General features: G+C 55.1%; 1 protein-coding gene across 12 annotated transcripts in view; it reads left to right on the forward strand.

Moving 5' to 3' along the window:
• The window catches only part of JAKMIP3 (Janus kinase and microtubule interacting protein 3), a 158901-nt gene that overhangs the window by 83241 nt on the left and 48811 nt on the right, over positions 1-26849 (forward strand). For 6 of the 12 annotated variants that reach the window (XM_054435496.2, XM_054435494.2, XM_054435497.2 and 3 more), the window contains exons 4-13: positions 14179-14394; positions 15940-16059; positions 16811-16957; positions 17902-18033; positions 18137-18172; positions 18986-19045; positions 21024-21152; positions 22467-22595; positions 25573-25656; positions 25984-26046. In XM_054435496.2, the coding sequence (XP_054291471.1) occupies positions 14179-14394; positions 15940-16059; positions 16811-16957; positions 17902-18033; positions 18137-18172; positions 18986-19045; positions 21024-21152; positions 22467-22595; positions 25573-25656; positions 25984-26046 (1116 nt within the window). The remainder of the gene's footprint in view (positions 1-14178; positions 14395-15939; positions 16060-16810; positions 16958-17901; positions 18034-18136; positions 18173-18985; positions 19046-21023; positions 21153-22466; positions 22596-25572; positions 25657-25983; positions 26047-26849) is intronic. The other 6 variants (XM_054435500.2, XM_054435499.2, XM_054435503.2 and 3 more) reach the window with 2 other exon arrangements.

Below are 26849 nucleotides of genomic sequence, written 5' to 3' on the forward strand. Positions count from 1 at the left end.
CGCCTTAAAGAGTAACCTGCCTCTTCTTGGCCCTCCAGAATTCCATATACATTTCAGAATCATCTTTGCTGTAAATAAAAAAAAAACTGCTGGAATTTTGGGTTTTTAGCCATACTGTTCAAGCATAAATTTTAGCAGAGGGTATAATCATGACTGTCATACAAACTATACAATGAACACGTCAAAGATTTTATTAACTCATTAGTTGATGAGGAAACAAGATGTTACAACCAATTCAAATGAGGATTTGACCCACAGAGATTCACGTTTCCTGCCTGACAAAACCCATTTGCATTCCCGTGAGCAGGAATCGTGTCCATCTGTACCCAGGAAAGGCACACTTTGCTCACATTCTTCTCCAAGTTTAACTTTTCTTTCCATGGAGTCATAGAACAGCCTACTCAGAGACAAAGGCACAGGCCTCCCGGGGTCAGGTCATCCCCAGGGCCTCTGGCATTCCAATACAAGGACAGTCAGAAATCTTCTCTTGCCTATTTCAAAGTCTTACATGATCTTTTCCTATAGAATCCATAGCTTTGGGACATTTCCTTTATTTACTGTTTCGATGCTTAAACCCCTGTCAGTGAGAAGACCGGTGTTGCCCGTGAGAGCCCCCGCCCCACCACCAACATCCAGGAACTCTGGGTCTGCTTGAGTCCTGCGGGGGAGGGATTGGCTGGGGGCTCACATCCCATCCTCGGCGTGACTCGCCCCTTCTCCCAGGGGTGGCTGCTGGAGCCCAGCTCAGTCCGCACAGCTGCTGGGAGGCACTTTCTTCCAGCCCTGACCACAGCTGCCCAGGCCTCATCAGGGACACAGCTCCCGTCAGTTCACCCTCAGCCCCGTTCCCAGAGCCCAGCTATCTATCTGTCTATATCCTGGTTTTGTGCAATTTAAATAAAATAACGAAAAACCCAGGGAGTGCTTGGCTCCGTGCCCAGAGCACAAGAGGTGCCCTGAGGGCATCAGCTGTGGTGATGGAGCTTCTGGTGGCATCAGGAATCCAGCCACCGGGACTCTTTCTTCCTGGGACCCTGTCCCAATGGGGCCCCTTTGCCTAACTGACAAGGGCCCCAGGACCTCAGGTCTTCTCTTTAAGGCCGTCATTTATGAGAGAACACCCCGGCCTCTAAAATCCAGTGGTGACGTGCAGGGCCGCTCCCCAGGCCCAGCTGTGAGGGAGTGTCTGGAGTTAAATCTGCGCGTGAGATGGAGGGGCTGGGAGAGCCAAGCAGGTGTGTGGGGGCTGTGGCACAGCGTGGTGTCCAGCCTGGGGACAAGGGGCAGCTTCGTGAGGATGGGGAAGTCTGGGATGGAAGCTGCTCAGAGAGGGACTTGGAACAGGGCTGGGACAGAAAAGTGGGAGGAAGGTGGCCCAGAGGTGGCCCAGCCCCGGGGAACTGGGGGTAGTCAGAGAAGAGGCAGGCTGGGGTGAGGGTGGGGTCCAGAGGCAGGGCCCTGCCCTGAGTGTCAGCAGAGCCAGTAGAGTTGTGGGGGTGCAAGGCGCTGCTGGACCTTTAAGCCTGGGGCAGGACAGTGGCCTCCCGGGCCTGGCAGGAGCTGCAGGCGGGAGGAACATCATTCCCAGGTTCCAGGACAGCTGCCAACCCAGCTCACAAGGCCCCAGCAAGGCTAGGTGGGCGATGGAGGCCTCGGGTTCTCCCGACAAGAGACAGCTACTATTACAGCTGAAAATATCACATAACCTTGGTTCCTTACATCAGTCAAACATTTTGCTGTTTCTGTAGCCGTAGCACGGGCCGGCACCTGAGTCCTAGAATATTCTGGTGTGGGATGCTCAGCCTCGCCGGGCCCTGGGTGAGGACATAGTGGGTCAGGGATGGGTCTCTGCTGCAGGGAGCACCAGCCTCTGGGAGGAATCTATCTTTGCTCACAGTCAGACATTGCTCCCTCAGGAGCTGTCCCATGATGGCCCCCACCCCCAGGTGTGGGCACATAGCCGTGGCCCTGGGAGGGTGGTGTCTGAGTCTGGGGACGGGCAGGCCTGGTGATGGAGCACTGCGGACGAGGCCGGACCGACCGGGACACTGTGGGAGCTGGGGGTTTCCGTGCCCCCCTTGCTACTTAGCACCACACGCGTGGCCACAACCCCAGCAAGGATGTGCTCTCTGAGGGCGCTGCTCCTATGGGATGGAACCTGTCCCACCAAGGTCCACCCTGAGGACAGTCGCATCTGGCAGGGCCGGTGAGGGAGGGAGAGTCTGAGGGAGTGCTGGATGTTCAGCATACACTCAGGACCATCATCTCCTCTTCCCAAAATGGACCCCGTGATTCGAGGTTCTGCTTCCCTAACTCTGGCCAGCAAAGTCTCCTGTCTTTACTTTGGGTCTGTTTGTTCACTAGTCAGTCCCCAGCACCTACGGTAGGTGTTCAATAAATTTTTATTGAATGGATTTCCACAAGAGGTAGCCCATTTGTAAAAAGCACAGCACCCCCGTCCCCACAAAGGCCCAGAGCCAGAGGCCTCCCCAGCCTCCCGGTCAGCTCACCAGCTGTTGGGGCCCTGCCTGCCACCTGCCCCAGCGCCCCAGCACCCCAGCCTTGGCCCAGACACCAGCTTGACTGTGGGTCTTCTGGGCCAAGGCTCCTGGGTGCCAACAGGAGGCTGTTGCCATCTTAGGGGCCCACTGGTCATCTTGGTTAGCCCTGGATGGGGAGAGACTGGAGGGGCCACACAGCAGGGCAGGGACTGGGCAGGGGCAGAAGCCCAGCCGGGCAGGGCCACACCTGCTCTCGGAGCATGGAGGCTTTAACAGGCAAGCCCCCTGTCTTGTCCTGGGACCCTAAGTGCAGGCCTGGAAGTGTGGCACCTGGTGGGGGCTCAGGGTCTCAGAGAGGAAGCCAGGTGGAGGGGAAACAGGAGAGGCCTGCAGCGTGGGGACGTGGGAGCCAACAGACACCCCAGACAAGCACGGTCGCTGCTGCCAGGGCAGGGCTGCAAGGCTGTACTCACGGCTGGGCTGCTGGAGAAGCTGCGTTAACCAGCGGGTCAAGGATGCCCTCTCCCTGCCCAGAAGGTTGTGGTGGGTGGCACTGGGGTCAGAGCTGCCGCTCTGCCCTGTATGCGTCAGAATGCCTTGGCTAGGGAGCTCAGGAATCACCTGCTGGCCCAGGGCCCATCATCTTCAGGCCCCAATGATTCCACTGCGCAGACCCCTTGATTTTACAGCAGGGGAACCTGGAGCCTCGGAAGGCTCCGGAGCCAAATCCTCGTCTGCACATGGCCCACTCTGTGCTCCTGGAGAAGCTGGGCTCCCAGCGGCTTTCTTGGCCAAATTTCTACTGAAGTCAGACATGGAAGGGTCGAGGCACTTCCTACCCATAGGTGTGATGACCAGTGCCCCATCCTGCCCGCGCATCTGGCTGGTGACAGGCTCTGAGGACAGGGCCGAGCTGGAGCCCCAGGAGCAGCCACGTGGCAGATCTGTGCCATGCCATCACAGAGCCTGAGAGTGCTGCCTGGTGCACGCAGCTACTGCATGCACGCTCAGCGCGTTCGCTAAAATACAAGCTCAGACGTTGTTAAAGACTCTATAAATCCAAAGAATTAGAGGCAAAAGCCAGTTTCTCCTTCCCATAAAGATCTGTGATTTCTAATATTGGTTCCTCCTCCCTCAGTTGTCTAGACAGCTAGTTAAAGTGGAATGCTAATGTACAGCAGTAATTAAAACCCCATACAAATATGGCTATAAAAATGAGGTCAGTTTCTCCCCAAGTGCTATTTTCGGGGTGGGGGTGGGAGGAGTAGCCTGTCCTTGCTTTTTGCCTGGAGACAGGCGTCAGGTAAGTGACTGAGAGCTTGTGCCAGGCCCTTGCTCTCTGATGGCGTTGCGCAGAGTCTGGGCATGAGTGTCTCTTCAAAAATGGTGTTGCTGAGCGCAGCAGCAGCAGCTTCCTTTGCGCCCCAAGCCTGGCTCCCACACGATGCTTTGGTTTTGCCGAAGACCCTGAATTGTGACTTCCAGACACCCACAGCCAGATGCAGCATCGGCTTCTGGGGCCAAAGCCTCGCTGTACAGGTGCTTGCCTTGCAAATGATGAGGGGGTTCCTGAGGTAAGGCCCACCCTTGAGTGGCTGCCCACGGTCCTGGCTGTGGATGTCTGGAGACACCTGCTGGGGACGAGTTTGGGAATATTGAGAGCCTTTACGGTCCCGGGGCGCAGCTGCGTCCACAGCCGAACTATCCCAGAATTTCCGGAGGGTGACGCCTGGCATCAGGGTTCGCTTTTCTTTCCATTTTGTGGATGTTGAGGAAACGTCTACAGAGAATGGGCTCAAATCTGAAGGAAATGCGTGATGATCTGGGGCGGTGTGTCCACCGTGACCCAGCACTGGGGTGGGGGCCCAGCAGGGCTGCCCCTCCCGGCAGCACCCATCCTTCCGCTGCTGCTTTGCCCATCCCGGTGCATCACAGCCGAGCCGGCCACGTTGCCTACATCCATTGCCACGCAGTCACCCGTCCCACCCCAGCACATCACAGCCGAGCCGGCCAACCATGCCATACATGTCCATTGCCATGTGATCACACGTCCCACCCTGGCACATCACACCTGAGTCGGCCGGCCACGCCATACACGTCCATTGCCATGCAGTCAGCTGTCCCACCCCGGCACATCACAGCCTAGCCAGCCGGCCGCACCGCACACATTCATTGCCATGAGGTCACCTGTCCCACCCCAGCACATCACAGCCAAGCCAGCCAGCCGTGCTACATATGTCCATTGCCACGCGGTCACCCGTCCTTCTGTGAGAGGCATTTGAGTCATGTCCCACACTTGGCTGTCATACGAGAGCCTGTCACATCCTGGGTGGCCGCGTGCACGCCTTTCTCTTGTGCGTTCACGGGGTGATGAGGGGAATTGTGGGGTGATGGGTCGGGCAGATGCTTTGCCCCAAGACAGAAAAGCCATTCGGCTGGTGGGCAGAGCCCCCCCTCACTCCACATCCTCATCAGTGACAGTATTGCCATTTCTTTAGGACAGTGGCAAGAAAGAGGCGGGCCGTTCACTGCCCATCTGCATGTCGCCTTTCGTAAAACACCTGCTCATGTCTTCCCTGCCGTTAAGCCAGAGTATTCACCTTCTCCCCGCTGATGACTTCTCTCAGTTTGTGGCTGACCCAGTTGTCTTCCTCATGCTGCCTTTGGATGAAAGAAGCTTAGCATTTTAAGGAAGACCAATTTGTCGGTTTCTTTTGTGTGCTGTGTGTGTCCGGTTTGGACATCCTCTGCCCCTCCTAGGGCATGAAGTTGCCCCCTCTGTGTCCCTCAGATGCCTTATTGTTTTTCTCTTAACATTTAATTCTATAATTCATCCGAGTTCAGTTTTGTGAATGGTATGAGATGGGTACATGTTCCCTGCTTGCTGTGTGGATATCCAACTATTCCAGGACCGTTTTTTGAAAAGACTGTCCCTTCCCCCTGAACTGCAATAGCACTTTGGTCATGCATCAAGTGAGCCCGCAGATGCGGGTCTCTTTCCAGGCCCCGTTACGTTCTGCTGGTCTGGTGCTCTGCCTTGCGTCATTAGTACCACGTCTTAGTTCTGACGCTTTAAAGCACATCCTGACATCTCGTCGTCTAAGTTCTACAACTTCCTTCTTTCCATTCTTCAAGATTGTTATTGCTTTTCTGTATGAAACTTAAATCAGCTTGTCAGTTTCCACAGAAAAACTGGCACCTTGAACCTTAATGAACCTGGTGTGTTTACTGTTAGATTTTCTCTTCTCTCAGCCATGTTTTGTAAATTTCAGTGTAGAGGTCTTACGTATCATTGTTATAATTATTCCTAAATATTTAATGTTTCATGCTATTATAAATGGTCTGCTTTTCAAATTTTAAAATATTACTTTCCAATTATTTTTCACTGCTATACAAAAATACCATTGATTTTTATATCGATCTTCTATCCTGCAGCCTTGCTAAATTCACTTATTAATTCTAACAATTTGTTTGTATATTTCAAAAAATATTTTCCACATACATAATGTTGTATGTGAACAAAGACAGTTTTGGGGGTTGTTTTTTGAGAGATAAGTTCTCATGATCGTATCTCACTGCAGCCATAAACTCATGGGCTCACGCAGTCCTCCCGCCTCACCTCCCAAAGTGCTGGGATGACAGGAGTGAGCCACCATACCTCATCCCGAAGACAGTTTAAGTCTTCCTTTCCAAGCTCATACCTTTTGTTTTTTTCTTTGCCTTAATGCACTGAAGGCCTGCAGTGTAACTTTGAACAGAGAAGTGTTGAGAGTGACCACCCCCGTCCTAATTCCCAGCTGCAGATGAAAGTATCAAATATTAATTTCACCAGCTGTGATGTTAGCTGCAGGTTGGTTGGTTTGTTTTGGTTTTGTTTTTGGTGGGTTTTTTGGCAATACTTTTTTTTTTTTTCCTGGACACGGTCTCGCTCTGTCACCCAGGCTGGAGTGCAGTGGTAAGATCATAGCTAACTGCAGACTTGACCTCCCAGGCTCAAGTGATCCTCCTACCTCAGCCTCCTGAGTAGCTGGGACTACAGGCACATGCTACCATACCCGGCTAAGTTTTAAATTTGTTGTAGAGACAGGGTCTCGCTTTGTTGCCCAGGCTGGTTTTGAACTCCTGGGCTCAACTTTGGGAGGATCACTCCCAAAGTACTGTGATTACAGGTGTGAGCCACTGTGTCCAGCCAGCAATACTCTTCATCACATTAAGAAAATTCCCTCATATTCCTACTTTGCTAAGCATTTTTTTCATGAATGGCTATGGAATTCTGTCAAATGCTTTTAATGCATAAATCAAAATGATCATGTGTTTTTTTTATTCTGTTGATGAGATGACACGTTAATTGGCTTTTAAGTATAAAATAAGCATTGTATTTTTGGAATAAATTTTACTGGGCCGTGATATATTGTCCATTTTATATATAAGTATACACTGGATTTAGGATTTTTTCCCACTTTTTATAATGTCCATGCCAAGTTATGGCATCTAGATTTGGCTGGCCTCATAAAATGATTTTGGAACTATTTTCCTTTTTGTATTCTCTCAATGAGTTTGTTCAATGTAAGTATATTTCTTCCTTAAGTGTTTGGAAAATTCTCCAGTGAAGCTATTTGGGTTGGGAGTTTTGTGATATCTTTTTAAATTATGAATTAAATGTATTTAATAAATATAAAGTTCAGATTTTATGTTTATTTTTATGTTAAGTTTGGTAAAATAGATCCTTCAAGGAGTATGTTCAGTTAATACACATCTTCCCGCTTACTGACATTAGACTTTTCTTTTTTTTTTTTTTCGAGATGGAATCTCACTCTGTTACCCAGGATGGAGTGCAATGGTGCCATCTTGGCTCACTGCAACCTCTGCCTCCTGGGTTCAAGCGATTCTCCTGCCTCAGCCTCCCAAGTAGCTGTGATTACAGGTGTGCGCCACCATGCCTGGCTAATTGTGTGCGTGTGTGTGTGTGTGTGTTTCAGTAGAGATGGGGTTTCACCATGTTGGCCAGGCTGGTCTCGAACTCCTGACCTCAGTTGATCCACCCGTCTCAGCCTCCCAAAGTACTGGTATTACAGGTGTGAACCATGGCACCTCACTGCTCGCTAGACTTTTCATCAGAGCTTCTTGTTATCCATTCACTGTCTCCTGTTTCATTCCTTATGCTGGGAATTTGTGTTCTTCTCTCTCTGTTTTTTACACTTATCCCCCCGTTCCTTTTTTTCCCTCCCTCCCTCCTCTTCCCTCTCTCTACTCCTTGCCTTGGATGGGGTTATCCCATGGGGTTATCCAACCATCGTATGGGATTATCTCCTTTTCTGTCAACATTTAGTGTTATTCCATTAGTAGTTACAGAGAAATATTAATATGTATCCTTAACTACATTCTATCATAAATTAGTAATTTTGCCATATACCCAAAATACAAGTACCTTATAAGGCAATAGGTCAACTCCATTTACCCACTTCTCCTATGATTGTCATATATTTTACTTTGACACATATCATAAGCCCCCAAAGAAATGGCTTTTGCTGTTCCCATAAGCAGCTAATGGTCTTTTATATTTATATCCTCACAATTTCTCACCTGCAGTCTTTTCCCTTCAGCCTGAAAGATTCCCTTTAGAATTCTTTGCATTGTGGGTGTATTAACAAAGGACGCTCTCCACTTTTGTCTAAGGACATCTTGACTCGCCTTCATTTCCAAGGATGTATTCATTGAACCTGGAACTCTCACATTGTCAGGCGTTTTTCTTAACACTCGAGATGTCCTGCCAGTGTCCTCTGATTTTGTTAGTTTCCGTTGAAAAGCCAGCCATCACTCTTAGAGTTGTTCCTTCAGGCAATGTGTCTTTTTTCCTGTCTACTTTTAAGATATTCTCTTTAACTCTGGTTTTCATCAGTTTCAGTATGATGTGTCTAGGTGTGTTTTTGTAATTTAAAAAAAATACTGCTTGGAGACAGCTGAGCTTCTGGAATCTGAAGGGATGTCTTTCACCAGATATGGAAAATTCTGGACCATTATTTAGTCAAATATTACTTCTCCTCCTCTCTCTTTCTGGGATTCCAATCACATGTATATTAGACACTTTGACTATACCTTATATTTTTCTTCAGCTCTATTCTGTTTTATTTTTCTATTTTTCCTTTTGTGCTTTGGTTGGATATTTTCTATCATTTTATCTTGGGTTTGTGATTTTACTGTGTCCAGTCTGCTTTTAAACCTTTGTAATGAATTTCTAATTTTAGACCTTGTATGTAGGATTTGAGTGCCTACTTCTTTTTTAAAATAGATCCTAATTCTCATTTGAATTACTGCATTTTATTCATTTTCTATCTCTATTAGAAAGATATTATAAAGTGTTAATTACATTATTTTTAGTGAGTTAATTACAATGATTTAAAAAGTTCCTATTGGCTTACTTCAATATCCTCATCATCCCTGGGTCTGTTTCTAGCAATCACAATTATTTTTTAAGTTCTTGTTGGCTAACTCTAGTCATCTGTTGATGTGTTGCCATGGACTTAGCTTCATTATTGGTTATTTTTCCCTGCTTCTTCATGTGCCTAATGATTTTCATTATATTCTTGGCACTGTGGGTGCACGTGTCTAATGATGTTCATTATAGTCTTGGCACTGTGGGTGATGTGTTGTGAGGCTGCGCATTATGTTATTGTTGTCTAGAGAATGTTGAGTTTTGTTTGAGCAGACAGGTACTGACTAGCAGACTACCTGGATCCTTTTGAGGTGTGGTTTCAGGCTTTGTTTTCTCTTAATATGAAGTTTTAAAATCCTAGGACATTGTCCTGCCCCTGGAGTGTAGCCAGGATGTAGAGAATTCACTATGATTTTCTATTCTGTCTGGGCTTGAATTGCAATGTCTCGACAGCCATGTGCAACCGCTTACATTTCTACTTACCATTCAGTTTCTCAGGAACTGTTTCCTGCAAGGCCTCGGGGAGTCCTGCCTTGCACATGTACAGCTTAGCAGTGGACCAAGGACCTGAGGGAATCCTTAGTCAGATCTTTGGCATTCCTTTTCTGCCATTCCCTCCTCTGCTCTCCAAATCCCAGCTGCTGTGGCAGCCCCAACCAAATTCTGATCTTAGTGTCCTGCAACAAAAGAGGCCTCTGAGGCTTGGGCTCTGTTTCCCAGGAGAGAGTTTGCAAGAACGCCCTCAGGGAAAACGTTAGGGGAGGTGGGGCCCCGTGATGAGAGGCACTGATCTACAGGCTCAGGGATCTGCCTGTGGACAACAGTCGCAGGGGCTGTGACGCTGTGTGTCCGGGGCCCTGTGCTGACAGGCACTGCTTTCCTTGTCTCCTCCTGCCCCTGCGTCGTGTATCTTTTTCAGCTTCTAGACTTATTCACCGCAGAAGGGTAAGTCTAATGCCAACTACCCCATCACGTCTGGAACCAGAAATTTCTGGGCATCAGTACCTTTTTTTTTTTTTTTCCAGAAAGCTGCTTAGGTGATTCCAGCACGAGACCACCAAGCTTGGGAACCACCTTCTCATGGTATTGGCAGATTATCCCATGATTGAGGGGGACCTGGACATTCTGTCTAGAGAAAAATTCCCAAGGGTTAATTCCCAGACTTGCAGTAAGTTCTGGTGTCTTTGGGACATCAAGGGGCTTGGGCTCCTAAAATATCACGTTTCCCTCATCATATGAGCTCTCCTACCCTGCCAGAGGCTGAGGGAGGCTTGGCAGCCTCTTCTAGCACCTCCAACGCACCCCCGCCCAGGTCTCTGCTTTCTCACAGGGAATAATAGGACCAGGCTCTGTATCTCATCTGTGTATTTTTTTCCCATCTCCCCCACCCATTCTAAGCTCTTGGGTGCTGGGTGATGGGGGTCCTTCCTTCTCTCATCAAGATCCTCTGTGCTAGGAAAACAAGCCCCAGCTAGGACAAAGCACATCTCCTTCCTTATCTCTAGCACATTCACTGGGAGCAGCAGCCTTTTCTGTCTCACAAGGCGCATTCGTATGCTCAAGTCACCACCCGTGGAACCAAGAGTTGATGCGGAGGGAGGGCTCCCCTGAGGTGCAGACCCCTCTGGAGGAATAGGTGGTGTGAGTGACGCCTGCCAGACATGAGGGCTCCCTGCACAGGCCCAGTGTTTGGAAGGATCCTGGCTCCATGAGCCCTGGGTCAGAAGACCTGCTCGGGGGTTGCAGGTACTCTGCCAACACCTTAGGCAGTCATCTGTCTGCAGCACTGAGGCGTGGTCAGCCCAGGTTGGGAGCAGCCACAGCTGCCAGTGACCATGCTGGGGTAATGACGTGCCCTGTGTAGTGAGCATGCTTCATGGCTGTGGCGGGACGCACGTGTGCAGGGGCCTCAGAACTGTGGGGCAGTGGTGAGATCATGTCCGTGGGCTTCACAGCAGGGAGGCTTATAAAATGCAGCTTCCCAGGCTCCACCCTAGAGGTTATAACTGCGCCTCTTGGGGGGCTCAGGGATCTGCCTATGGATAGCCGTCATAGGTGGCTGTCATGCTGCGTGTCGGGGCCCCATGCTGAGAGACACTGTGCGGGGCATGCTCGGGGGGCGGGCAGAGTGTAGGGGTATCTTCTCTCCTCCAGCCCCAGCGTTGGCCTGCACACCCCCTGCCCTGGAGACTACCGTCCCAAGGGGCTTCTCTCCAGTTTCCAGGCATCCTCTGCAGCTGGGAGTGAGGGGGTCCTGGGGGGTGGGGAAGGCAGCAGAGGGAGTTCATGGGGTGAGGGAGTATGGGGGCGTTGCGGGGAGACAGGAGTTCAGGGGATGAAGAATATGGGGAAGAGTTGGGGGGCAGGGAGATGGGAGCTTATGAGGTAAGGGTGTGGGGGGCTGGGGATATAGGAGCTTATGGGGTGAGTGTGTGGGGGCCTGAGGGACAGAGGACTTAAGGAGTGAGGGTGTGGGAGATGGGAGCTCTGGAGTGCAGGTTGGGGCCCAGGGGAGATGGGAGCTCTGGGGAAATGGGAGCTTATAGGCTGAGGGTGTGGGGCCCAGGGAGATGGGAGCTCTGGGGTGAGAGTGTGGGGCCCGGGGAGATGGGAGCTCTGGGGTGAGGGTGCGGGTGCCCGGGGAGATGGGAGCTCTGGGGTGAGGGTGCGGGGGCCTGGGGAGATGGGAGCTCTGGGGTGAGGGTGTGGGGCCCAGGGAGATGGGAGCTCTGGGGTGCAGGTTGGGGCCCAGGGGAGATGGGAGCTCTGGGGAAATGGGAGCTTATGGGGTGAGGGTGTGGGGGCCTGAGAGACAGGGGACCTAAGGGGTGAGGATGTGGGGCCCAGGGAGATGGGAGCTCTGGGGTGAGGGTGTGGGGCCCAGGGAGATGGGAGCTCTGGGGTGAGGGTGTGGGGCCCGGGGAGATGGGAGCTCTGGGGTGAGGGTGTGGGGCCCGGGGAGATGGGAGCTCTGGGGTGAGGGTGTGGTGCCCGGGGAGATGGGAGCTCTGGGGTGAGGGTGTGGTGCCCGGGGAGATGGGAGCTCTGGGGTGAGGGTGTGGGGCCCGGGGAGATGGGAGCTCTGGGGTGAGGGTGTGGGGCCCAGGGAGATGGGAGCTCTGGGGTGTAGGTTGGGGCCCAGGGGAGATGGGAGCTTGTGGGGTGAGGGTGTGGGGGCCTGAGAGACAGGGGACCTAAGGGGTGAGGATGTGGGGCCCAGGGAGATGGGAGCTCTAGGGTGAGGGTGTGGGGCCCGGGGAGATGGGAGCTCTGGGGTGAGGGTGTGGGGCCTGGGGAGATGGGAGCTCTGGGGTGAGGGTGTGGGGCCTGGGGATATGGGAGCTCTGGGATGAGGATGTGGGGCCTGGGGAGATGGGAGCTCTGGGGCACCCGGGGGCTCCAGCAAGGGTTGTGGATCCTGTTCTTAGTGCCGGAGGAGGATGTTTTATGACAGCCTCTGACTTGTTTGTGGAGCTGACTCTAAGGTTGTGAGTGGACCAGCTTAGATAGGCACAGGAGTGGACACAGGGCAGCTGTTTGGAAGCCATAGCGTTCATCCCAGTGGAAGATGCTGGTAGTGGGGTGATACTCGCAGCCTGGTTTACCAGGACACCTGTTTCAGCTTTGAACATCCCGTGTCCAGGGAGCCCTCTCAGTCCGGAGCCCGCTGGGAGGGCTGTTCCCCCGGGTGTCCATGTGGGTGCAGGTGGGACAGGAGACAGGTGTGCTGCCCCCCACCCACAGCCCCATGGGGAGAAGTGCAGGGTGGGGTGTGGTGTCTGCACAGGCATGGAAAGCCCCCGAATCCTGCCCTGCCTGCTGCTGGAAACAGCCCACCGTGAGCAAGGTGGGGGCTCCTGATAAAATCTTGTTTGAGTCTGAGAGTGTAAATGCCAGGCCGCAGGCACAGCTGCTGATGGACATGCTCTTATTTCACCGGCCCCATTCCCACTAACTGACTATGTTGCCTCTTTCAGCATTGCTGTGTGCAGAGAAAATGGGGATTTAGCAATTAAGGGTTTATTTTCTTCTGTTCAGCTCATCACTTGCTCCATCCGGGCTAATTAGACATTTCATTTCTTTGTTTCCAAGCTAATTTCAGCAATAGCAGATTTATTAGCTTGTTTAAACCTCAAACAATGGGTAAAGCAGCAAGATATCCCATTCTGCTCTGTTGTTTGAAAATATATTTCAAACTGAGTTGTTCATCCCCGAAGACCTTGTCTTCTCATAAATCTAATGCCGTGGATAATGGCGCCCAAAGTGCCGAGTGTGTCTGTCTGAAGAGCGGGGGGCTGTGGGGTCTGCTGTCCCTGCGTTCTGGCTGGTGCCTTCCTGCCCGGAAGCGGGGCAGGGTGCTTGCAGGCAGCGGCTGCCGTATTCCTGGAATCAGGGTGGGGTGCTTGCAGGCAGCAGCTGCCGTATCCCCGGAAGGAAGGGCTTCTTCCCTTCGTAGGTTGAGCACAAAGCGCCACGTTGTAGGGAGGGTGGGGAGGGCTGCCGACCCCTCACAGCCACTGGCCGACCCCGGACATCCTGCACACCCCTGGGCTGCCGTCTCACCCCGAAAGCCCCAGCTGGCAGCCAGATTAATGAGCAATGTAGCTCTGCCTGAAGACAGCTGTGTGGGGCCCCGGCTTTGTAGCCATGCCCAGAAGCATGGAGGGGCGGTGTCCAAGGACCACAGTGGTGCCCCTACGTTGCACAGCCCTACCCTGGGGAGTGGCCTGGGATGGGGAAGGGGCAGCACACTGACTTTCAGGCCAGGATTTGTGTTCCCCATGGTCTCCCCTGCCTGTTTAGGGAAGAAACTTGCCCGTGGCACCTTCCTATTGGCAGAGTTTGGGTAACTTGGGTGTCCTCCTCTCTGTCCAACCTACAGCAGAGGCAGGAGCTGGAAGTGGTTTCTGCCGACCCTGCTAGAAAACACCACCCCCGTGTGCACCCAGGGCCCCGGCAGGACAGCATGGAATGGGGTGCCGTGCTGAGCACACAGAGCCTGGGGACCGTCAGGAAGGAGTCTCTTGCTGGCAGCAGCTCTGTGTAGCCGGCTGAGCCAGGGCCTGCTGGGAGCCCGGGTGTCGTGCCTCAGCCCAGGGCCATGGGCTCCTGCTCTCAGTCCAGGATGCTTTGCTTTTGCTTCCGGTCTCAGAGTCCAGAGCCTGGCAGGGCTGCACTCGTTTCTATGGTAACTGCAGATCCGTGTCCTGCCGCCTGTGTGATTGTGTTCTGTTCTCCTTGTAGATGGAGGAGATAAAATTTAAAGACAGAGCAGTCTTCGTGCTGGAGAGAGAGTTAGGGGTTCAAGCCGGGCATGCTCAGAGACTGCAGCTCCAAAAAGAGGCTCTAGATGAGCAGCTGTCCCAGGTCCGAGAGGCCGACCGGCACCCGGGCAGCCCCAGACGGGAACTTCCTCATGCAGCTGGTGCAGGAGACGCTTCAGACCACTCAGGAAGCCCTGTAAGCACCTCCCAGGCCCGCCGGCCCACCCCGTGTCACAGACAGACCCGGCCATGTGGCTGCATGGCCCTGCATGGGCCACTCCCCCAGGAGACCAGATCCCGAGTTGAGCCAGCACCCTCCCGCCTGGGTACCTCCCCACCCAGCCTGGCCCTAGGTGCTCAGCTCCTCTGGCTCTGGCCCAGAGGGCTGGTGGACTCGTCTCCTTCCTTTCTGTCAACATAGCATCAGCCCTGGCCCTGTCACCCTCCCATGGGCCCCGGCCTCATCACCCTCCTGTGGGCCCCCGCCTCAGGCTTCTGCTGCAGTCCATGGCACTTGCTGGCCCGGAGTCCGGCCCTGGGTTGGCGGGAGGAGGCTGTGCTGGGTATGCGCTGCTGCCCTCTCCAAGCACACGGCCTCTGCCTCTGGCCCGGGAAGGCTGGCGCACCAGCTCCCTGCCCACCACGTGCCCGGCTGGCCCCTCAAGGGTGATTTCTGGCACTCTCATCACCAGTCACCCTCCCACCTGCTTCTCATGTGATCATACCACTGTGTGCTCCTCCCTGGGCCGCTCTGTTGTGTGGGTTCTGCCAACCACCCCGGGCTGAGCTCCACCCGCTTCCTTGCTGCCGCTCCGCACTCACATCCTCTGTCGTGGTTCTGGGACGCCCTGGGGGATCTGAAGTCCAGGACCCTCCAGCTGGTCCTTCTGGGTCTTTGACCCCGAGCCTCTCCTGCACCTGTTGAATGAGGAACTCGAGTCGGGCCCAGGACCATCCTGGATGCTGCTTGTTCGCTTTGAGGATAAAACTGTGTGAGCTGAGCCGGTCCTAGGACAGCGACATTTCAAGAATAGAAAATATTATTTTAAGATCTCATTCAGACGGCTTCCTTGAATGAGATCCAGCCCCTTCTGCTGGTGCGTGGTAGACTACAGCATTCACTCCAGAGAGATTTGAAACCGGATTCAAATGTTTCCACCAATTTTTGAGTGAAGTTTCAGGGATCCCAAAAATGGCTCTTTAGAAGCCCCATTGGAGGGAGGTGTCACCTCTTTTGGAAGTCTCCAACAAGTGTCTTTCCCGTGCTCATGTCATTGTACCAGAGAAATGCCGCCCCGTGGGGCAGGGGGCGTACCCTCCTGAAGGGGCAGCGGCAGGGGCCAGGCAGAGGGCTGGGAGCTGGCAGACGTCTTCCTGGCATCACCCACACTCGCGGTTTCTGCATTTGCACGCCCCCGCCCTCTCCATCTGCATACTTCTAGACATGTCTGCTCCTTTTCATTATTTTACTTTATGTTATTTTAAAATAGCTGTTGTGTTTGAGGCAGGGTCTCGCTCTGCCCGTCGGTTCTGTTGCCTCACGCAGTTGCAGTGACCATGGTGCTGGGCTGGGTGCCTTTCCCCGGTTGGAGGGGGGGCGTCCGAACCTTCCCAGCAGCCGCGTGGAGGCAAAGGCGCTCGTCCCACGGCAGGGTTTTGGTTCCCGTAGCGTGCTGGGATTTGCAAAGGCTTCCCAGGCCTGTGTGTAGGAACAGTTATTTGCAGTTGATTTTTGTTTTAGGAACAGCAGTTGGATGAAAAAGATGCCCGGCGCTTCCAGCTTAAAATCGCAGAGTTAAGTGCGATTATCCGCAAACTGGAGGACCGCAACGCCTTGCTGTCGGAAGAGAGGAACGAGCTGGTGAGCGTGGGTGGGGACTTCTGGCTCCTGGGGGTTTGTGACTGCGGAGTTGGGGACCTGGGGGGCATCCACTTTCAAAATTCTTTGCGAAAAGGAGTGGTGGTCGCAAGGACCGGCCTTGCGTCGAAGTCTCCTGACTGTGTTCCAGTTGAACTTTATTAGCAAAAACAGCTAGGGGTCACATTTGCCCCTCAAGGGCTGGTTGACTAACCCCTGCTCTGCGTTAGTGGGGGTAGAAGCCTCCTCTGTTCTGCAGATGATCTGGGATGTGCAGACGCGGCCTCTCAGTGGGGCTGTTGCCATTGGTCCTTATAGCCACTGAGATTTCCAGGTAACTCGAGATCCTGCAGGGCGCGTGAGCTGTCGCGTGTCTGCAAGGGTCCAGTGGGCTGGGCGGTTTTACCACAGCCCTTCTTGGCAAAACAAAGCGCTGCCCCCAGACTGCTGGTCTTCATCTTAATCCCCATCTGTCAATGGGATGGGACTCACCCCCGGGGACGCCGAGCCCAGCCCTGAGCTTGGGTTCATCCGGGCGCTGGGCGAGCAGGTTCATCTGGGAGCTGGGCGAGCGGGTTCACCCGGGCGCTGGGCCAGTGGGTGCCACTTGGAGGCATGGACTTCCCAAATAGAGGGCTGGGAACTGCGTTGTTGCAGCTCAAGTTCTGGTCAGTCTGCCGACTCTGTGTGGAGACCTGCTGGTTCTCTGTCACTTAAAGAACAATCACATAGTGCGATTAATTTTGTCTTTCAGTTAAAGCGTGTAAGAGAAGCCGAGAGTCAGTACAAGCCTCTGCTGGATAAAAACAAGCGCCTCAGTCGGAAGAACGAGGATTTGTCTCACGCTTTACGCCGAATGGAAAACAAGTTAAAATTCGTCACCCAGGAGAACATAGAAATGGTGAGGGGGTGGGGGGCTCCGTGGGGCCATGGTCGCACCGGAATTCCAGGCAGCATCTCCTCCCTTCTCCACGCAAGATTTAGCATGACAGCCGGTCCCAGATGCGTGGCCAGGCCTTCTGCTGGAGTCTGGCCTCACACATGTTTGAAGGGGGGCAACTGCCAAGCCCAGCCCTGGGGAGGGGAGCCTTGGAGGAGGCCCTGACCTTGCAAAGGACGCAGCTGTGAGGCGTCCCCTCCCCAGGCCTGTTTGTCTGCGTCTCACTCGAGGGCCTGGAACAGGCAGCCTCCAACTCGGAAAATCCCGGGCGAGGGTAGTAAGAGGCTGCGGAGTCCCGGCTGTTGGGGAGGAGAGGAGGCCTGGCACACAGCACCAAGCAGGAGTCGGGGGCAAGGGGTCTCTGCTCCGCCAAGGCCATGAGCCGGGAGTGGGGGGCCATCAGCCAGTGTCACTGCGTTCCCCTGCCCTGAGGACCCCGAAGGCCACGAAGCCAGAGTTTACTCAACGAGTAATTCAGCCGGACGTGGGGGAGAGGCGCCCTCCTTACCCCTCTCTATGGAAGCCCCCTTCTTTTCACACTGAGTTAGAGTCAGGAGGTATTTGGGAGCAGTGGCCACGTGGCAAATGGGCACACAACCCAGCGTCAGCTTCAGGGCTCTGAGCAATCCCCTCCAGCCATGTTTTCTGGAAGACCCGCAGGGCCCACGCGTGTCTGTCTGGGCTGCACAGACCTGCCCTTGCTGCGGGACTGGGCCCACATAGGCCTCATTTCCCCCGGGACTCTGCTGCTGGGCTGTTCTGAGGCCTGAGCAGAGGCTGCCAGCCGGGCAGCTGAGAGTGGGCAGTGCGGGTTGAGGGAGAAGACCCTCCCGCCCCCCCACCCACTGTGTTCAGCCAGACCCCTTCACTCCCCAACTTGTGATGTAGGCTGCTTGGCATTTCAGAGGCAGAGAGCCGGAATCATACGGAGACCCAGTTCCTTGAACGACCTTGATCAAAGTCAGGATGAGAGAGAAGTCGATTTCTTGAAGCTTCAGATTGTGGAGCAGCAAAACCTCATAGATGAACTGTCCAAGGTACCTGGCGGGCTGTTTGCTGCGGCCCCGTCCTCTGGCTCCCAAGGGGCTTGGCTAACAGGGACCCTGAGCAATTCCGTAACGTGCTGTCTTCCTTTCCTAGACCCTTGAGACTGCCGGCTACGTGAAGAGCGTGTTAGTAAGTATGGTCAGCACCCGCTTCCCCGCGCCTCCGCTCCCCCTGTAGTCGCCCGTGGGACCCATTCTTTGCCCAGGCTCCTCACAGACCAGACAGAAGCGGCTGCGGCAGCCTTTCGGGGGAATTTTGTTGTTGTGGTGCCACCTGGCCAAGGCTGTGCACAGGTGGCTGATGCCCTTCGGTGTGGGTCAGACAGGAGCCAGGGACACCCACTGATGCCCCCGTCGAGTCGGCACCAGCTTGGGACAATTGTGTTTCTGAGTTAATGGCCAGGGTCAGATGGCTGCTCACCCCACCGTGCATTTCTCCCTGGCCAGCACAGACAGGCAGCCGCAGCCCGAGAGGTTCACCATCACGGCCATGGAACTACAGCATGGGTTCCCTGGAGAGCAGCAGGACCCCGGTCTCCTTAGTATTTTAAGGGCATCAGTCCCCACACAGATGTGGACACCAGCCCTGCAGGGTCCAGAGGGTCCTTGGCCATGAGTCCCCTTCCAGCTTCCCACAACTGTGTGCCCCTCAAGTCACCTGCCCTGTGTGGCCCCTGGATGCATTTAGAAGGGGAGCTGGTGGACAATTGAGCAAGACAAGCTCAGAGCCCATCTAACCGGGGAGCTGCCCATGTCACCCTGGAAACAGGAGCTCCCCGAGCAGCAGAGCTGGAGCCAGGGCCTCCCGCTGTGGTGTGGGGACAGCCAGCCCAGACGCCGTCTTCCCTGTCATCCAAATGATGGCACGCGGGCAGTAAACTGTGGACTGAAACCGGTGGAGCTGTTCCACCACTAACACAACCTCTTCAACTGGCTTCCGCAGGAGCGGGACAAGCTGTTAAGATTCCGGAAGCAAAGAAAGAAAATGGCAAAACTTCCCAAGGTAAGGAACAGCGCACAGGCACGTGTGCAGAGTATGCCAGGTGTGTGCGCAGAGGACCGCGCCTCATGTGTGGAGAGTACGCCGGGTGTGTGCGCAGAGGACCGCGCCCGCATGTGTGGAGAGTACGCTGGATGCGTGCGCAGAGGACCGCGCCCGTGTGTGTGGAGAGTATGCCGGGTGTGTGTGGAGAGGACTGCACCCGCGTGTGTGGAGAGGGGTGCGCCGGTGTGTGTGGAGGGCACTGGGTGTGTGTGCTAAGGACTGTGCCCACGTGTGTGGAGAGTGCTGATGTGTGTGGAGAGCGTGCTGGCGTGTGCTTAATAGGAATTAGTCTTTGGAGATGAAAAAAATTTTTATTATTTCTAAAAATTGTTACTGTGAAATGACCAAAATAGGACCCAAAGAAAATATTCTGTTTATCATTTTTAATAAATTTGTTTCTTTCAAATTTCCAAGAGAAGATAGGAATTGGTAACAACCATACCAGCAACACTAGCAATGAAGAGGTGCCGGCTCTGGTGTCCTCACTGCCTGTGTAGGGTCCCAGTCCCCATGACCTGTGGGATGCACGGCTCTGAGGATGGGCGGCTGTGGATGCTCACACTCACCTGTCCTGGCTGTGCCATACACCCCATGCTCGCCTGTCCTGCCGTTCACCGTCCTCGGCCACACCTGCAGCCTGCGGCAGCCTCATCCACAGCCTCCACAGGGCAGACCCACGTCCCCAGGAAATGTGAACACCTGTCATCATTTCTCTACAGTAGAATCCTTTGTGATAAACCTATGATTTTTATTAAGGGAGGCTTTGGAGCAGCTACCAAAGGACCTAACTCATCTCCTGCTTTATGTTGAGTGTGTCTGTGTGTGTGTGTGTGTATGTGTATGTGTGTGAGTGTATGCATGTGTGTGTATGTGTACATGAGTGCATACATGTGAGTGTGTATGCATCTGTGTGTGTATGTGTGTATGTATGTGTGAGTGTGTGTGAGTGTGTGTGTGTATGTGAGTGTGTGTGTATGTGTGTGTGAGTATGTGAGTGTGTGTGTGGCTTTTAAGCTGTCAGCAGTGTTTTTTCGCTGTTAGACTGTTAGATGCTCCTCGGTCACAAACACTTGCCCTCGGAAAGGTGGAGAGGAGGAGCTGTCCAGGCTCTACCCGCTCAGGACCCCTCCGGGATTTGAAAGTGTCCAGCAGACGCCTTGGCCCTGCGAAGGGAGGACACAGGGTGTGGGGAGGCACACAGGACAGGGGCCAGTGGTTGGCAGGGGGTAGGGGAAGTCGGGTGGCCCTGGGGTCCCTGAGGGAGTTTTGCTGGAAGGTTCTGGCAGAAGAACTGGGAGGAGACCTGGAGGCCACCGTGGCCACGGCAGAAGGGACTGAAGAAGATGGCGGGCTTTCCATTTTGTAACACTTCTAAAGGGGACCCAGATGAGTCCCCCTTCGATTCTCGAAGGCAGGGGTGAGGGGACCCTAAAGATGCAGATGTCGGGGTGAACCTGGGGGGTCCCCGAAGGCAGGGCCTCTCATACCAGCTGACGGAGGACCCCGTCTTTGTTTTTATTCCAATCAGTCAAGGACTGAAACTTTAAAAAATAGAACAGAAATGCATCACTGGGAATGAGATCACACAGGGAAGGCACCCACCATCGATCCTGTTACCCCGGGCACCACCCTCAGGGAACCGCAGGAACGATGCCCCACGAAGGGCTTCATTCCCCACCACTAAGGGCAGGACCAGGACCCGCTCACCCACGGGACTCCAGGCCCCTTTCCCACCCACCCCGCCAGCCTTGCCATAGAGCCCCCCTCACACCCAGGCCACCTCCTCGGCCTGTGCCAGGGCGGCCAGGGACAGAGATGGGAGTGTGTTGCAGGGTGGGGCTGCGGCCCCCATCGTTGGGCAGCAGGAGGAGGCGGCGGGAGAAGGCGGCTGTGGCTGGGTCTGGTTTGAACTGACACGTTGCATTTCGGTCACAAGCCGGTGGTTGTGGAGACATTCTTTGGATACGATGAAGAGGCTTCCCTGGAATCCGACGGTTCCTCCATCTCTTACCAAACAGACAGGACGGACCAGACCCCGTGCACCCCGGATGATGACTTGGAGGAGGTAACGAGGGTCTTCTGCTGGGTCCTGGGCTTGGAGGAGGTAATGAGGGTCTCCTGCTATGTCCTGGGCTTGGCTGGGCATGGGCTGCCGGCTTTTCATGGGGAAGCCCTTGGTGGCCCTCACTGGCACTGACCCGCTGATAGCCAGCTTGGGCATGGCGAGAAGCTCCCATGACGTGGCTTGGGGTGTGGGCTGAGGCCCGCTCTTGCTCCCATGAAGCCTCAATGCCTCCTCCTGCCATTGAGCCTATGCCCCTTCTGCAGAGGGGTACAGCGAGCTCTCCCTTCCTAAGGGGCCTCCCCAGGAGGGTCTGAACCACTCATCAGGGAGTTTGGTCCCAGTGCCAAGAGCACATTAGGGTGAGAGGGATGTTGAGCAGGAGTTTTCTTTATGATAACAGCACAAGCGTTTCTGCCCCCCAGCCCCTTCTTCCAGAAGGATGGCTACCCTCAAGTCCAGGCAGCCATTTCAGCACCAGGTCGGGGCTTGGTGTTGTGGGACCCAGGCCCTGTGGCTGTGGGACAAGGAGGGTGTCCACAGCCAATGGCACAGCCAAGGATTGGGCCTCCTGTGGCAGACCCTGGAGGGTGGCCCAATGGCCACAGACCTGTTGAGGGATCTAAGACATCCTCTCACAGCCTCAGGTGCAGGGTGGGGCAGGGGAATTGGGCCAGGCCGAGGCTTCTGGGCTCAGTCACTCCTAGACATTGCCAACCCTTCCAGCCCTGGGGGCCCACCGGGACCCTTTGAAGGCAGCAGCAGGCTCACCTGTCTTCTCCCTGGGATGGTGGGGGGCACTGCAGCTAGCAGGGTGAGCCTGCAGGAGGGCGCCTGGGAGGAGACATGCTGCCTGGGGTACTTTAACTCCCTTCACAAAGCCCAGCTTTCTTCCCAGGACGTGTTTCAGCAGAGCAGAGCGTGTGCAGGCCTGGTTGGTAACAGAGGGTCTGCTGGGTCAGGGCAGCCTGGCTAGCAAGCGGGAGCCCCAGCCGAGCCCCTGGCTATGGCCATCAGCCCAGCAGGCTTACCCTGGCCTCAGCCGTGCAGCCAGCTCAGCTCCCATCCCAGGGCTCAGTGCTCCCCTCCCCAGGGAAACCTTTCTCCAAACAGCACTGAGTCCCCAGGCAGCTGCGGCTCCCTGCACACTGGAGCAGGTCCCCTCCCTCATGCTGCTAGAGAGACCCCCCCCCCCCGCCCCCCACACACACCATTTGATGTCTGGGGAGAAGGGAAGTCCCGGGGCCCCGCCGTCAGAGGAGGTGCTAGCCACTGACGCTGCGTCTCTGTGCATGTGTGGCATCCGTGTCTCTCCAGGGCATGGCCAAGGAGGAGACGGAGCTGAGGTTCCGGCAGCTGACCATGGAGTACCAGGCCCTGCAGCGCGCCTACGCCTTGTTGCAGGAGCAGGTTGGAGGGACGCTAGACGCAGAGCGAGAAGTTAAGGTCTACATGACTTCCACTGCGCGCGTTCCGGCCCCCTGGTGTCTTCCCGCTTGACCCCATGGCCTGGGCTGGGACACCCTGCTCACTAGCCCTCCTGGGCCCGGGCCCCTCCTCTCCTGCGCTTGCCTCCAGTCCTGGGGGTGCCCATGGAAGCCGATCAAAACCAGGGATTGGGGAGCCCGGTGCTGGGAGTTGGCCCAGGTGGGAGGGACTGGCCCAGAGCGGAGCCAGGCACAGGTGTGAGTGAGGGTCCTGGGGGAGACGGGGTGGTAGTGGTGGCAGGGGTCCACAGTGCCCAGGGTGGGTCTCCTTCCAAACCTCCTCTTCCACTGTTGGCAGCGTGGCGATGACCCATGGCAGCACCAAGCTCGGTGTTGAAATTTGTGGAGGTCATTCATCCTCAAAGGCTGAGCTCACACAGGCTGTGCCTGCCCTGGCCCTGGTCCCTCTCCCCCAGCCTCCCCACTGGGCAGGACCCCAGCAGCCATGTCCCTCCACGCACTTGCCTGGCTCACCTTAGCGTTGTCCCCCAGGAAAGGCCCCAGTGTGGCTGGCGGGTGCCCTCTGCGGGCCGTGGAGGGCAGTGCAGGCACCAGGCCTTGTGGAGAGAGCGTGGGTCGTGGGTCGGGGGTCCTCTTGCCGCCCCACTCTCTCTTACTGAGTGTCGGAGGGGAAGCCGCTGGAGGACCTGCACCTGGTACCCCTCACAGCGAGACGGGCTGCTTTCTGGGGGAGCTGAGAGGTTCTCCGGAGCGGGCAGCTGTCGGGTGTGGGGTTCCCGTCGGCCTCCCCATCCCACAACCACCCTGCAGGGCCGGAGACGCCAGTGTCTGGCGATTCTGCAACTTAGGGTGGCTGAGCTGGGTGGGGGACGGACCTCTTGGGGGCGAGGGGAGAGTGTCCGCAGAGCATCCCCAGCGTGGTCCACGTTAGTGCCCCAGGGAGCCGCTGGCCTCACCCTCTGTCCACCCAGACCACCCTGGTGACATGGCTGGTTTTCCTCCTGCCTTTCTGGCACCTCACTGGGGACGTCTGTTGTGAAAATTAAGAGAGAGCTCCACTCCTCCGTGCCCTCCTCCTGTCCTGAGTGGGGGGGGGGGGCCTGGCCCTGGAGGGGACTCCCCCTCCTCAGGCTCGGAGAGATTTGTCTGCGTAACTGGGGACCTTAAATATCGCCTCTTTCACTTTGACTTAATTTTTGCATGACCCTTGGAGAAAGGAAAAAGTCAAGGCCTCGGTTCAGAGCATCATAAAGCACAGCAGCCCCGAGACATCCCAGAGCCTCATGGGCCCAGCCTTTCTCCCTCACAGCAGGGGCGGGGCAGCAGCCGCATCCTCCTGGCCAAGCTCACCGGGAGCTGGAGGAGCTGGAGGAAGCGTCCTGTCTTCCCTTTTTCCTGTCGGGTGCCAGAGAAACATTTGCTCAGGGGCCACATGAAAACAAAGAACTCAGAAGCTTTGCTTAGAGAGTAAAAATGTCCAAATTGCATGTAAAAAAATTTTTAATGTCATTTAGAATCAGAGGAAAATCTGATGCCCAGAAGTGCTGCATGGTTATTTTAAAAACTGGAAGATACAGAAAAGATTAATGAAGAAAACAGACTAGCCGGCATCCCACAGTCTGATTCTGTATTATAACTGGAAATGTCACTCCTCACTGTGGAAATCGAGGAAGCCTCAGGATAAGGAAGGGAGCAGGAGAGGACAGGCGTCTGAAGACATGGACGTGGGCCCATCCCTGCCACGGTCCTGAGGCTGCAGGGGGCCCACAGCCCTCTGTGGGCTCCGTTTCCCTGTCTGGAAACAGGGTTAGGACTAACTGGAATTCCCTCTGCTAAGCATTCTCCAACCCAAGGGCTCACATCCACGATTGTGACCCCTTAAGGGAGGGAAGAGGCCGGGGTTGATGGGAGGAGCCCAGGACAGCCTGGGGGGCACCACAGGCCACGCCTTCGCCCACCTCCCACCCTGGCTGATGGATCCTCTGACCCTGCGTCCTGTCCCGAAACGCACCCCTCCCTTGGAAGCTGTCCCCAGGGAGAGCAGGAGCCACTGTGGCCCCATGGTTCGGAGCCACCAGAGCAAACTGAATTAAGGGACGTGGCTCAGACCTCGGCTAGAAGCCTCGGTGGCACTCGGGAGGGACTTCACAAACCAGGATGCTGACGGGGAAAGTGCCAGGGCTTTTCCTGCAGATGTGGGGCGGGCTCTGGGAGTCAGTTAAGGAACACAAAATTCAGGAAGGCAGCGAGCCCTGGGCTGAGGCAGCTCCCGCACAGGCAGCGGCACCACCCGGGGCTTCCAGCGGGTCCATGTGGAGAGTCCCTCGAACAAAGCCTTCTGGCTGGCACCCGGCAGGGCTGAGCACACGCTAGGCCTCAGTCATCCTCATTGGCTGTGTCATCTTGTAAACAAAGATTTCTCCTAACAGGCCCTCAAAATTAACCTGCAGAATTTCCCCTTAGAATCTAAGTGAGATCTCTTGCTTCAAATAAGCCTTAAATTTCTCACTCACTGGGATTACAGTGGCTCACTCTTGTAATCCCAGCACTTTGGGAGGCTGAGGCAGGCGGATTGCTTGAACTCAGGAGTTTGAGACCAGCCTGGGCAACATGGTGAAACCCCATCTCTACAAAAAATACAGAAATTAGCGGGGTGTGGTGGCGCACGCCTGTGGTCCCAGCTACTCAGGATGGTGAGGCGGGAGGATTACTTGAGTTTGGGAGGCGGAGGTTACAGTGAGGCAAGATTGTGCCACTGAGCTCCAGTCTGGATGACAGAGCCAAACCCTGTCTCAAAAAAACAAAACAAAACAGTTCTCCCTCTCTTAGAAAGCATCTCTTCCAAAGGAAGGGCGAATAGTCACTTCTCAATGAACTGAACCAAAAGACAGACCCTTCTGACGTCTCGCGAGTGTGTGTGCTGTCTGTCCCGGCTTTTAGAGAAAATTTGATGTATCTTTCCTCCCGTCCTACAGACCCGTGAGCAGCTACAAGCCGAAGTGCAGAGGGCGCAGGCGCGGATAGAGGACCTGGAGAAGGCCCTGGCAGAGCAGGGGCAGGTGAGCCTGCAGCCATCTGCTCGGGCGTGGGGGCACATGTGGGTGGGGGGTATTTGGCTGCACCTGAAGACAAGCTTCAATGGTGCGATCATAACTTTCTAAAGCCTTGACCTCCTGGGCTCAAGCCATCCTCCCACCTCAGCCTCCTGAGTAGCTGGGACCACGGGCATGTGCCACCACGCCCGGCTAATTTTTGTATTTTTTGTAGAGATGGGGCTTTGCCACGTTGGCCAGACTGGTCTTTGGTGTTCTGCCACATCACGATTTAAACGTTGGTTTATGAGTTCCTCCCTCAGTGTCTTTATTTCTTTCAATTCCATTTCCAAGGACATGAAGTGGATTGAAGAGAAGCAGGCGCTGTACCGGAGAAATCAAGAGCTTGTGGAAAAGGTGAGCCCCGAACCCCTGGAGGCCCTGGCAGGACTTGCTCTATGCTCCTGGGGGTTGCAGTGGTCCCTGTGGGGCTGAAGGGTGGAGCGAGGGCTGAGGCTTCTGAATGACTCTGTCCCAGCCCCCTTCTGCTCCGCTCCCTCCTGCGGGACCCCGTCAGGAGCCCTGGGGAGGAGGATGGCCTGGACAGAGGGAGCTGGGGCCTGTTCTCCTGGGTCCAGGCAGGCCCCTATCTGCAGCAGCATCTCCATTCGTGTCCTGTTGTGCTGATGGTTCTGTGGGTGGGCTGGTTAGAGCATCGTGACAGAGGAGCTTTATTGAGACCACTAGAATCATCCCCCTGGGAAGCGTGGCTGGGTCAGGGAAGTCTCCTTCCAGCAACGCTTGTGGGGAAGCTGAAGGGTCCTCAAGGAAGAGCCCATGGACCAGCCTGGCTGAGGGAGTGCATGTTTGAGACTTCGCCAGGGTGTCACCTGGCAGGCCCAGGTCCAGGCTTTCTTGGTCCCGGATGACAAGAGGCTCCTGAAGTGCTGCCCACCCCCACCCCCACCCGGCCTGGGCTTTGTGGTCTGGAAGACTTTATCAGACATAAAACAGATCAGAACATGCAGTGTGTGGCCAGGCTGCTCTCAGTGGCCTTAGCTTCTGCCGGGGGTGCAGGGACGGGAGCGCAGGTTTCTCTCAGGGCACCTCCCCACCACATCAGGCCCATCTGGCTCAGCTGCTGCGTGCACTGGGTTAAAGAGGGAGTCGCAGCACTGAGGGCCCTAGACTTAGGTCTGGGCAGTCCAGGGCCATCCCAA

This window comes from Pongo pygmaeus, chromosome 8, assembly GCF_028885625.2.
Source record: "Pongo pygmaeus isolate AG05252 chromosome 8, NHGRI_mPonPyg2-v2.0_pri, whole genome shotgun sequence".
In the NCBI taxonomy this organism is placed as follows: domain Eukaryota; kingdom Metazoa; phylum Chordata; class Mammalia; order Primates; family Hominidae; genus Pongo; species Pongo pygmaeus.